Source organism: Tachyglossus aculeatus, chromosome 5 (genome assembly GCF_015852505.1).
Source record: "Tachyglossus aculeatus isolate mTacAcu1 chromosome 5, mTacAcu1.pri, whole genome shotgun sequence".
Taxonomy (NCBI): domain Eukaryota; kingdom Metazoa; phylum Chordata; class Mammalia; order Monotremata; family Tachyglossidae; genus Tachyglossus; species Tachyglossus aculeatus.
The window spans coordinates 7,168,649-7,182,150 of NC_052070.1; the positions used below are offsets into that span (position 1 = coordinate 7,168,649).

The 13,502-nt window shown below is 43.1% G+C and overlaps 1 protein-coding gene across 2 annotated transcripts in view; it reads right to left on the reverse strand.

The window, feature by feature from the left end:
* The window catches only part of GFPT1 (glutamine--fructose-6-phosphate transaminase 1), a 173,714-nt gene that overhangs the window by 95,970 nt on the left and 64,242 nt on the right, over window positions 1-13,502 (reverse strand). For both annotated transcript variants that reach the window (XM_038746851.1, XM_038746852.1), the window contains exon 6: window positions 6,396-6,530. In XM_038746851.1, coding sequence (XP_038602779.1) covers window positions 6,396-6,530 — 135 coding nt within the window. The remainder of the gene's footprint in view (window positions 1-6,395; window positions 6,531-13,502) is intronic.

Here is a 13,502-nt window from a genome sequence, read left to right on the forward strand (position 1 = left end):
GTGTTGCCAACTTGTACTTCCCAAGCGCTTAGTCCAGTGCTCTGCACACAGTAAACGCTCAATAAATACGATTGATTGATTGATCGCTTAGAACAGTGCTTTGCACATAGTAAGCGCTTAACAAATACTAACATTATTATTATTATCATTATTATTATTATTATTATGTGACTTGCCCAAAGTCACACAGCTGATAATTGGCGGATTGATGAAGCTCTATCGACCCTGTGTTGATAGAAATTGTGTTGCCAATTTGTACTTCCCAAGCGCTTAGTACAGTGCTCTGCACATAGTAAGCGCTCAATAAATTCGATTGATGATGATGATGACGACCTCTATCTCATCACCGACTCCCGGCCCACGTCCTGCCTCTGGCCTCTAATCCCACAGACGATGACTCTCCCCAACCTTCAAAGCCTTCCTGAAAGCCCAGCTCCTCCAAGAGGCCTTGCCTTCAATCAATCAATCGTATTTATTGAGCGCTTACTGTGTGCAGAGCACTGTACTAAGCGCTTGGGAAGTCCAAGTTGGCAACATATAGAGACAGTTCCCTACCCAACAGTGGGCTCACAGTCTAGAAGGGGGAGACAGAGAACAAAACCAAACATACTAACAAAATAAAATAAATAGAATAGATATGTACAAGTAAAATAAATAAATAGAGTAATAAATATGTACAAGCATATATACAGGTGCTGTGGGGAAGGGAAGGAGGTAAGATGGGGGGGGATGGAAGGGGGACGAGGGGGAGAGGAAGGAAGGGGCTCAGTCTTTAATTCTGAAGTCTTAATTCATTCATTCTTTCACTCAGTCGTATTTACTGAGCGCTTACTGTGTGCAGAGCACTGGACTAAGCGCTTGGGAGAGGGCGATGCAACAATAAACAGACCCATTCTCGGCTGACAGCGAGCTGACAGTCTAGAGCGGGGAGACGGACAGCAATAGAAATAAATAAATGACAGATATGGATGTAAGTGGGGTGGGGCTGGGTGGGGGGGAACAGCCAAAAGAGCAAGTCAGGGGGACGCGGAAGGGAGTGGGGGGCTGAGGAAAGGGGGGCTGAGTGTGGGAAGGCCTCCTGGAGGAGGTGAGCGCTCAGTAGGGCTTTGAAGGGAGGAAGAGAGCGAGCTTGGTGGGTGGGAAGAGGGACTGGGGGCATTCCGGGCCCGGGGGATGACGGGGGCCGGGGGTCGACGGCGGGACGGGCGAGAATGAGGCCCGGTGAGGAGGTGAGCGGCCGCAGAGGAGCGGAGGGTGCGGGCTGCGATGGACAAGGACAGAAGGGAGGGGAGGGAGGAGGGGGCAAGCACTTGTGTATATTTGTACATATCTATTACTCTTACTTATTTGATTAATGACGTGATTATAGCTATAATTCTATTTATTTTGAATGATTCATTCATTCATTCAATCGTATTTATTGCTCTGTGTGCAGAGCACTGGACTAAGCACTTGGGAAGTCCAAGTTGGCAACATCTAGAGACGGTCCCTACCCAACCATGGGCTCACAGTCTAGAAGGGGGAGACAGAGAACAAAACAGAAACATATTAACAAAATAAAATAAGTAGAATAAATATGTACAAGTAAGATAAATAGGGTAATAAATATGTACAAACATATATGCATATATACAGGGGCTGTGGGGAAGGGAAGGAGGTAAGGCGGGGGGGGATGGAGAGGGGGAGGAGGGCGAGAGGAAGGAGGGGGCTGAGTGTGGGAAGGCCTCCTGGAGGAGGTGAGCTCTCAGTAGGGCTTTGAAGGGAGGAAGAGAGTGAGCTTGGCGGATGGGCAGAGGGATTGGGGGCATTCCGGGCCTGGGGGATGACGTGGGCCTGGGGTCGGTGATGAGATAGAGGTCGACAGAGCTTCATCAATCCGCCAATTATCAGCTGTGTGACTTTGGGCAAGTCACTTAATCAATCAATCAATCAATCACAGTCTGTGCCAAGACTGTGAGCCCCCATGGGACAACCTAATCACCTTGTAATCTCCCCAGTGCTTAGAACAGTGCTTTGCACATAGTAAGCGCTTAATAAATGCCATCATTATTATTATTATTACTAAGCCCTGCTCAGCCCCACAGCACTTACGTCTGTATCTGTCATTTATTTATTATTATTATATTGTTATTATTACTATTAATAATAATAATAATAATGCTGGTTTTTGTTAAGCGCTTACTATGTGCCAGGCATTGTTCTAAGTGATGGGGTAGATACAAAGTAATCAGGTTGTCCCACGTGGGGTACACAGTTATTATCACTGAGGAGCTGCACCTGTATATATGTATATATGTTTGTATGTATTTATTACTCTATTTATTTTATTTGTACATATTTATTCTATTTATTTTATTTTGTTAATATGTTTTGTTTTGTTCTCTGTCTCCCCCTTCTTGACTGTGAGCCCACTGTTGGGCAGGGACCGTCTCTATATGTTGCCAACTTGGGCTTCCCAAGTGCTTAGTACAGTGCTCTGCACACAGTAAGCGCTCAATAAATACAATTGAATGAATGAATGAATGAATTACTATTAATAAAAATAATAATAATGCTGACATTTGTTAAGCGCTTACTATGTGCCAGGCATTGTTCTAAGCGATGGGGTAGATACAAAGTAATCAGGTTGTCCCACGTGGGGCTCACAGACTTCATCCCCATTTTACAGATGAGGTATCTGAGGCCCATAAAAGTGAAGTGATTTGCCCAAGGTCACACAGCCGACAAGCGGCAGAGGTAGGATTAGAACCCATGACCTCTGACTCCCAATCCCGGGCTCCTTCCACTGAGCCACACTGCTTTATTTCTATTCATGCCTGTCTCCCCGTCTAAAAGCTCGTGAGCAGGGAATGTCTCTTATCTTGTTCTATTGTTCTCTCCCAAGTGCTTAGTACAGTGCTCTGCACACAGTAAGCGCTCAATAAATACAACTAAGCGCTTACTGTGTGCTAGGCGCTGTCAGAGGTGGGTCTCGCGATCTAATGAATGACCAATTCTTAAACGGACACCTAAGACCGAATATTGAACAGTAACCATTTTGAAAGCAGGTGGACGACTACTACAGTGGCAGTAAGCACTCAATAAATACCACTGACAGATCGAAGACAGGCGATGCAAGTGTATCTTGGGTTACTAGACAGTGTCCAATCTAATTATCTTGTATCCACCTAGAGCTTAGTACAGTACTGGGCACGGAATAAGTGCTGTTAGGTAGTAAGCGCTAAACAAATACCACAATTATCACTAAAATGATCTTTGATAGCTAATTATCTTGTATCTGAGCCAGTGCTTAGTAAAGTCCTTTTTACATAGTAAGCGCTTAACAAATACCACAACTATCACTAAAAAGATCTTTGATAGCTAATTATCTTGTATCTGAGCCAGGGCTTAGTAGAGTCCTTTTTATGTAGTAAGCGCCTTTTTACGTAGTAAGCGCTTAACAAATACCACAATTATCACTAAAATGACCTTTGATAGCTAATTATCTTGTATCTGAGCCAGGGCTTAGTAGAGTCCTTTTTATGTAATAAACACTTAACAAATACCACAATTATCCCTAAAAAGATCTTTGATAGCTACTTATCTTGTATCTGAGCCAGGGCTTAGTAGAGTCCTTTTTACGTAGTAAGCGCCTTTTTAACGTAGTAAGCTCTTAGCAAATACCACAATTATCCCTAAAAAGATCTTTGACAGCTAATTATCTTGTATCTGAGCCAGTGCTTAGTACAGTCTTTTTTACACAGTAATGCCTAAATACCACAATTATCACTAAAAAGATGTGCTAGCTAATTATCTTGTATCTGAGTCAGTGCTTAGCACAGTCTTTTTTATGTAGTAATGCTTAAATACCACAATTATCACTAAAAAGATCTATGATAGCTAATTATCTTATATCTGAGCCAGTGCTTAGTACAGTCCTTTTTACGTAGTAAGCACTTAACAAATACAATTATCCCTAAAAAGATCTTTGATGGCTAATTATCTTGTATCTGAGCCAGTGCTTACTAAAGTCCTTTTTACATAATAAATGCTTAACAAATACCACAATTATCCCTAAAAAGATCTTTGATGGCTAATTATCCTGTACCTGAGCCAGTGCTTAGTACAGTCCTTTTTACGTAGTAAGCACTTAACAAATACCACAATCATCCCTAAAAAGTCTTTGATAGCTACTTATCTTGTATCTGAGCCAGGGCTTAGTAGAGTCCTTTTTACGTAGTAAGCGCTTAACAAATACCACAATTATCCCTAAAAACATCTTTGATAGCTAATTATCTTGTATCTGAGCCAGTGCTTAGTACAGTCCTTTTTACGTAGTAAGCACTTAACAAATACCACAATCATCCCTAAAAAGATCTTTGATAGCTACTTATCTTGTATCTGAGCCAGGGCTTAGTAGAGTCCTTTTTACGTAGTAAGCGCTTAACAAATACCACAATTATCCCTAAAAACATCTTTGATAGCTAATTATCTTGTATCTGAGCCAGTGCTTAGTACAGTCCTTTTTAGGTAGTAAGCGCTTAACAAATACCACAATTATCCCTAAAAAGATCTTTGATAGCCAATTATCTTGTATCTGAGCCAGGGCTTAGTACAGTCCTTTTTACGTAATAAATGCTTAACAAATACCACAATTATCCCTAAAAAGATCTTTGATAGCTAATTATCTTGAATCTGAGCCAGGGCTTAGTAGAGTCCTTTTTACTTAGTAAGCGCCTTTTTAACATAGTTAGTGCTTAACAAATACCACAATTATCCCTAAAAAGATCTTTGATAGCTAATTATCTTGCATCTGAGCCAGTGCTTAGTACAGTCTTTTTTACACAGTAACGCCTAAATACCACAATTATCCCTAAAAAGATGTGATAGCTAATTATCTTGTATCTGAGCCAGTGCTCAGTACAGTCTTTTTTACATAATAACGCTTAAATACCACAATTATCACTAAAAAGATGTGATAGCTAATTATCTTATATCTGAGCCAGTGCTTATTAGTCCTTTTTACGTAGTAAGCGCTTAACAAATACCACAACTAGCACTAAAAAGATCTTGATAGCTAATTATCTTGTATCTGAGCCAGTGCTTAGTACAGTCCTTTATACGTAGTAAGCGCTTAACAAATACCACAATTATCCCTAAAAAGATCTTTGATAGCTAATTATCTTGTATCTGAGCCAGTGCTTAGTACAGTCCTTTTTACGTAGTAAGTGCTTAACAAATACCACAATTATCCCTAAAAAGATCTTTGATAGCTAATTATCTTGAATCTGAGCCAGGGCTTAGTAGAGTCATTTTTACGTAATAAACGCTTAACAAATACCACAATTATCCCTAAAAAGATCTTTGAAAGCTACTTCTCTTGTATCTGTGCCAGGGCTTAGTACAGTCCTTTTTACGTACTTAAGGGCTTAACAAATACCACAATCATCACTAAAAAGATCTTTGATAGCTAATTAGCTTGTATCTGAGCCAGGGCTTAGTAGAGTCCTTTTTACATAATAAATGCTTAACAAATACCACAATTATCCCTAAAAAGATCTTTGATAGCTACTTATCTTGTATCTGAGCCAGGGCTTAGTAGAGTCCTTTTTACTTAGTAAGCGCCTTTTTACATAGTAAGCGCTTAACAAATACCACAATTATCCCTAAAAAGATCTTTGATAGCTAATTATCTTGTATCTGAGCCAGGGCTTAGTACAGTCTTTTTTACGTAGTAATGCCTAAACACCACAATTATCACTAAAAAGATGTGATAGCTAATTATCTTGTATCTGAGCCAGTGCTTAGCACAGTCTTTTTTACGTAGTAATGCTTAAATACCACAATTATCACTAAAAAGACCTATGATAGCTAATTATCTTATATCTGAGCCAGTGCTTAGTACAGTCCTTTTTACGTAGTAAGCGCTTAACAAATACAACAATTATCCCTAAAAAGATCTTTGATGGCTAATTATCTTGTATCTGAGCCAGTGGTTAGTACAGTCCTTTTTACGTAGTAAGCGCTTAACAAATACCATAATTATCCCTAAAAAGATCTTTGATAGCTAATTATCTTGTATCTAACCCAGTGCTTAGTACAGTCCTTTTTAGGTAGCAAGCGCTTAACAAATACCACAATTATCCCTAAAAAGATCTTTGATAGCTACTTATCTTGTATCTGAGCCAGGGCTTAATAGAGTCCTTTTTACATAGTAAACGCCTTTTTACGTAGTAAGCGCTTAACAAATACCACAATTATCCCTAAAAAGATCTTTGATAGCTAATTATCTTGTATCTCAGCCAGGGCTTAGTGTAGTCCTTTTTACGTAGTAAGCGCTTAACAAATACCACAATTATCACTGAAAAGTCCTTTTTCCGTAGTAAGCGCGTGGAAGGAATATTTGGAAGAAATACCAGTTGTTGGATTACTCTCTCCACGAGGGTGGTGAAACTAATGTCATCACTCTCCCGGTTGTCATACATGTACTTGACCAGCTTGGCGATGGTCTCGGTATCGGTTTCGGATTCAAAATCGTAGCCCTTGCTTTCCTGTTTGGGAAAACCAGAAAAACATCCAAAAAAAATCAGTCACTGCTTCCCAACTGTCGTCGGCCAAACCCAGCGTCGTCTCAGGATTGCACGAACGGAATCTCTCCCGACCTCGGCGTCTTTATTCACTCATTCATTCAATCGTATTTATCGTCATTCAATCGTATTTATCAATCAATCAATCAATCGTATTTATTGAGCGCTTACTATGTGCAGAGCACTGTACTAAGCGCTTGGGAAGTACAAATTGGCAACACATAGAGACATCGAGCGCTTACTGGGTGCAGAGCACTGTACTAAGCGCTTGGGAAGTATAAGCTGGCAACATATAGAGACGGTCCCGACCCAACGAGGGGCTCACAGTCTAGAAGACACCGAAAGAACGATTATCTCGAGCCTGAGAAACCTGCATCTTTCAGGAGGTGTATTTTCCTGGCCTTATTACACGTAGTAATATTATTATTATTATTATTAATTATTATTACATAATATTATTATAATTATTATATATGATTATATATTGTGTATATTATATTGTTATATAATTATTATTAATATTATTATGCCTTCTCTTCCCAATCTGAGAGTCCGGAGGACTCGGGTTCTAATCCCAGCTCTGCCGAGTGGGTAGATCCCGGGCTTGGGAATCATAAGATTCCTTCTAGACTGTGAGCCCGTTGTTGGGTAGGGAGCGTCTCTATCTGTTGCTGAATTGTACTTTCCAAGCGCTTAGCACAGTGCTCTGCACAAAGTAAGCGCTCAATAAATACGACAATGAATGAATGAATGAATGAGGTCATGGGTTTTAATCCCGGCTCTGTCCCGTGTCTGCTGGGTGACCGTAGGTGAGTCACTTCACTTCTTTGGGCCTCAGTGACCTCATCTGGAAAATGGGGATCGAGACCGTGAGCCCCACGTGGGACAGGGACTGGGCCCAACCCGCTTTCCTTGTATCCACCCCATCGCTTAGTACAGTGTCTGGCACGTAGTAAGCGCTCAATAAATAAATTAAATAAAAAAATATTATTTTTGTTCTGTCTCCCCCTTTTAGACTGTGAGCCCACTGATGGGTAGGGACTGTCTCTATATGTTGCCAATTTATACTTCCCAAGTGCTTAGTACAGTGCTCTGCACATAGTAAGCGCTCAATAAATACGATTGGAAAAAAAAAAGAAACAACACAACTGGTTGATTCTTCTGAGTTAGTCTCCGAATATCCACTCTTGGCCCACCCTATTTTTTATTAATCCTCCCCTCTGCTACCCTGATAGGCTTCTGTGATTTTTTTTGATGTGTGTGAATGAATGGGTGTGTACCAATGTGAAGTGTAAGCACTTAGTACAGTGCCCTGCACACAATAAGTGCTCAATAAATACGGCAATGATTGAATGAAGTGCTCCTTTTTTCTGGTGATTTCTATGGCCATGGAGAGCTTTCTTGTGCTTTCTTCTGTGGTTGCGTGTGTGTGTGTATGTCAGATGCTGTCATTCATTCAATCGTACTTATTGAGCGCTTACTCTGTGCAGAGCACTGTTTAAGCGCTTGTACATCTGTGTGGGCCTCTCTCTATTTATGTCTATTCACGTCTGTCTCCATCTCTGGACTGTGAGGGACCTCTGAGCCTGTGTTTAGTACCGTCTTTTTTACGTAGTAACGCTTAAATACCACAATTATCACTAAAAAGATGTGATAGCTAATTATCTTATATCTGAGCCAGTGCTTATTAGTCCTTTTTACATAGTAAGCGCTTAACAAATACCACAATTATCCCTAAAAAGATCTTTGATAGCTAATTATCTTGTATCTGAGCCAGTGCTTAGTACAGTCCTTTTTACGTAGTAAGAGCTTAACAAATACCACAATTATCCCTAAAAAAATCTTTGATAGCTAATTATCTCGTATCTGAGCCAGTGCTTAATAAAGTCCTTTCTACGTAGTAAGTGTGAGATCGTTGTGGGCAGGGACTGCGTCTGTTGGCGTACGGTACTCTTCCAAGCGATTAGTACAGAGTAAGCGCTCAATAAATACAATGGAACGAATGAATGAGTGAATTGGTGGGGCTGTTCATACAGCAGTTCTCAAATTATGTACTTATGCATTTATATTTCTAGACTTTGAGCCCACTGTTGGGTAGGGACTGTCTCTATATGTTGCCAACTTGGACTTCCCAAGCGCTTAGTCCAGTGCTCTGCACACAGTAAGCGCTCAATAAATACGATTGATTGATTTGGCAAATTAATTAGGGTATTTGTTAAGCGCTTACTATGTGACCGGCCCTGTACTAAGCACTGGGGTGGATCCAAGCAAGTCGGTTGGACGCAGTCCCTACCCCCAGGGGGGCTCACAGTGTCCATCCCCATTTTCCTGTATATATGTTTGTACGTATTTATTACTCTAATTATTTTACTTGTACATATTTATTCTATTTATTTTATTTTGTGAATATGTTTTGTTTTGTTGTCTGTCTCCCCCTTCTAGACTGTGAGCCCGCTGTTGGGTAGGGACCGTCTCTAGATGTTGCCAACTTGGACTTCCCAAGCGCTTAGTACAGTGCTCTGCACACAGTAAGCGCTCAATAAATACGATTGAATGAATGAACTTTCCAGATGAGGGAACTGAGGCCCAGAGAGGAGAAGCGATTTACCCAAGGTCACCCAGCAGACAAGGGGCGGAGCCGGGATTAGAACCCATGACCTCCGACTTCCAAGCCCGGGCTCTTTCCATTAAACCACGCTGCTTCTCGGATGTTTTCTGTGGCTCTCGGGAGTCGGAGGTCGCGGGTTCTAATCCCAGCTCCGCCACTTGTCAGCTGTGTGACTTTGGGCAAGTCACCTCGCTTCTCTGGGCCTCAGTGACCTCATCTGGAAAATGGGGATGAAGACTGTGAGCCCCCCGTGGGACAACCCGATTATCTTGTACGCGCCCCCCTCCCGCCCAGTGCTAGAACAGTGCTTGGCACAGAGTGAGCGCTTAATAAACGCCATCATGATTATCAGCGCTTAGAACAGTGTTTGGCACATAGTAAGCGCTTAACAAATACCATCATTATCATTAGGTAATTAGGTAATAAATACGATTGATGATGACGATTGATGATTACGGATTATCACGGGGGAAGCAGCGCGGCTCAGTGGAAAGAGCCCAGGCTTTGGAGTCAGAGGTCATGGGTTCAAATCCCGGCTCTGCCGCTTGTCAGCGGTGTGACTTTGGGCAAGTCACTTCACTTCTCTGGGCCTCAGTTCCCTCATCTGGAAAATGGGGATGAAGACTGGGAGTCCCATGTGGGACAACCTGATTACCCTGCAACGACCCCAGCGCTTAGAACGGTGCTTTGCACATAGTAAGCGCTTAATACCAACATTATTATTATTATTAGGTTTCCCTTTTAGACTGTGAGCCCACTGTTGGGTAGGGACTGTCTCTATATGTTGCCAATTTGTACTTCCCAAGCGCTTAGTACAGTGCTCTGCACACAGTAAGCGCTCAATAAATACGATTGATGATTATGATGATGATGATGATTATCTATGTTTTCCTAAATGTTGGGGCTTTCCTAGGTAGGAGAAGCAGCATGGCTCAGTGGAAAGAGCCCGGGCTTTGGAGTCAGAGGTCGTGGGTTCGAATGCCGGCTTCGCCACATGTCTGCTGTGTGACCTTGGGCAAGTCACTTCACTTCTCTGAGCCTCAGTGACCTCATCTGGAAAATGGGGATTAAGACTGTGAGCCCCCCGTGGGACAACCTGATCACTTAGAACAGTGCTTGGCACATAGTAAGCGCTTAACAAATGCCAACATTATTATTATTATTATTATTATTATTATTAGGTCTGAGTTCACGCTTGCTCCCTGTATTTGGCTCACAATGGGGTGTGTGTTTGTGTGCACACGCAATTTTCTGGAAATATACTTCCCTGAGTGTGCGCGTTCATCTGAGTGCTTTTAACTCCCCTCCTCTACAAGGACGTTCCAAACAATCAATCAATCGTATTTATTGAGCACTTACTGTGTGCAGAGCGCTGTACTAAGCGCTTGGGAAGTACAAGTTGGCAACATATAGAGACAGGCCCTACCCAACAGTGGGCAAACAGCCAACTAACTGTACTTATTGAGCGTTTTCTAGAGAAGCAGTGTGACCTAGTGGGTAGAACCCGGGCCTGGGAGTAAGAATCAATCAATCAATCGTATTTATTGAGCGCTTACTGTGTGCAGAGCACTGTACTAAGCGCTTGGGAAGTACAAAGTGGCAACATCTAGAGATGGTCCCTACCCAACAGTGGGTTCACAGTCTAAAAGGGGGAGACAGAGGAAGGTGGTCATGGGTTCTCATCCCGTCCCCGCCCTTTGTCTGCTGGGTGACCTTGGGCAAGTCGCTTCACTTCTCTGGGCCTCAGTTCCCTCTTCTGGAAAATAATAATAATAATAATGATGGCATTTATTAAGCGCTTACTATGTGCCAAGCACCGTTCTAAGCGCTGGGGAGGTTACAAGGCGATCAGGTTGTCCCACGGGGGGCTCACAGTCTTCAGCCCCATTTGACAGATGAGGGAACTGAGGCACAGAGAGGTTAAGTGACTTGCCCAAAGTCACACAGCAATCAATCAATCGTATTTATTGAGCACTTACGGTGTACAGCAGGCATATGGCGGAGCCGGGACTTGAACCCATGACCTCTGACTCCAAAGCCCGGGCTCTTTCCACTGAGCCACGCTGCTTCTCCCAAATGGGGATGGAGACCGTGAGCCCCATGTGGGACGGGGGCTGTGTCCCGCCTGATGATCTTGTATCCACCCCGGCGCATAGTACAGTGCCTGGTACATACTAAGCACTTAATAATAATACTTGTGGTATTTGTTAAGCGCTTACTATATGCCGAGCACTGCTCTAAGCGCTGGGGTAGATACAGGGTAATCAGGTTGTCCCACGTGGGGCTCACCGTCCTAATCCCCATTTTACAGATGAGGGAACTGAGGCCCAGAGAGGTGAAGTGACTTGACAAATACTGTCATCATTATTATTATTACTCAATGCAGAGGACTATACTAAGCGCCTGGGAGAGCCCCATGCAGAGTTGGTAGACACTCATTCAATCGTATTTACTGAGCACTTACTGTGGGCAGAGCACCGGACTAATCCCGGCTCCACCGCCTGCCTGCTGTGTGACCTCGGATAAGTCATTTCACTTCTCTGGGCCTCAGTTATCTCCTCTGGAAAATGGGGATCGAGACCATCATCATTATTATTATTACCGTGTGCAGAGGCCTGTACTAAGCGCCTGGGAGAGCCCCATGCAGAGCTGGTAGCCATTCATTCATTCATTCAATCGTATTTATTGAGCACTTGGACTGTGAGCCCACTGTTGGGTAGGGACTGTCTCTATATGTTGCCAATTTGTACTTCCCAAGCACTTAGTACAGTGCTCTGCACATAGTAAGCGCTCAATAAATACGATTGATGATGATTCAATCATATTTATTGAGCACTTACTGTGAGCAGAGCACCGGACTAATCCCGGCTCCGCCGCCTGCCTGCTGTGTGACCTCAGATAAGTCACTTCACTTCTCTGGGCCTCAGTTATCTCCTCTGGAAAATGGGGATCGAGACCATCATCATTATTATTGTGTGCAGAGGCCTGTACTAAGCGCCTGAGAGAGCCCCATGCAGAGCTGGTAGCCATTCATTCATTCATTCAATCGTATTTATTGAGCACTTACTGTGAGCCCACTGTTGGATAGGGACTGTCTCTATATGTTGCCAATTTGTACTTCCCAAGCACTTAGTACAGTGCTCTGCACATAGTAAGCGCTCAATAAATACGATTGATGATGATTCAATCGTATTTATTGAGCACTTACTGTGGGCAGAGCACCGGACTAATCCCGGCTCCGCCACCTGCCTGCTGTGTGACCTCGGATAAGTCATTTCACTTCTCTGGGCCTCAGTTATCTCCTCTGGAAAATGGGGATTGAGACCATCATCATTATTATTGTGTGCAGAGGCCTGTACTAAGCGCCTGGGAGAGCCCCATGCAGAGCTGGTAGCCATTCATTCATTCATTCATTCAATCGTATTTATTGAGCACTTACTGTGAGCCCACTGTTGGGTAGGGACTGTCTCTATATGTTGCCAATTTGTACTTCCCAAGCGCTTAGTACAGTGCTCTGCACATAGTAAGCGCTCAATAAATACAATTGATGATGATTCAATCGTATTTATTGAGCACTTACTGTGGGCAGAGCACCGGACTAATCCCGGCTCCACCACCCGCCTGCTGTGTGACCTCGGATAAGTCATTTCACTTCTCTGGGCCTCAGTTATCTCCTCTGGAAAATGGGGATAGAGACCATCATCATTATTATTATTACCGTGTGCAGAGGCCTGTACTAAGCGCCTGGGAGAGCCCCATGCAGAGCTGGTAGCCATTCATTCATTCATTCAATCGTATTTATTGAGCACTTACTGTGAGCCCACTGTTGGGTAGGGACTGTCTCTATATGTTGCCAATTTGTACTTCCCAAGCGCTTAGTACAGTGCTCTGCACATAGTAAGCGCTCAATAAATACGATTGATGATGATTCAATCGTATTTATTGAGCACTTACTGTGGGCAGAGCACCGGACTAATCCCGGCTCCGCCACCTGCCTGCTGTGTGACCTCGGACAAGTCATTTCACTTCTCTGGGCCTCAGTTATCTCCTCTGGAAAATGGGGATCGAGACCATCATCATTATTATTATTACCGTGTGCAGAGGCCTGTACTAAGCGCCTGGGAGAGCCCCATGCAGAGTTGGTAGCCATTCATTCATTCATTCAATCGCATTTATTGAGCACTTACTGTGGGCAGAGCACCGGACTAATCCCGGCTCCGCCACCTGCCTGCTGTGTGACCTCGGATAAGTCATTTCACTTCTCTGGGCCTCAGTTATCTCCTCTGGAAAATGGGGATCGAGACCATCATCATTATTATTGTGTGCAG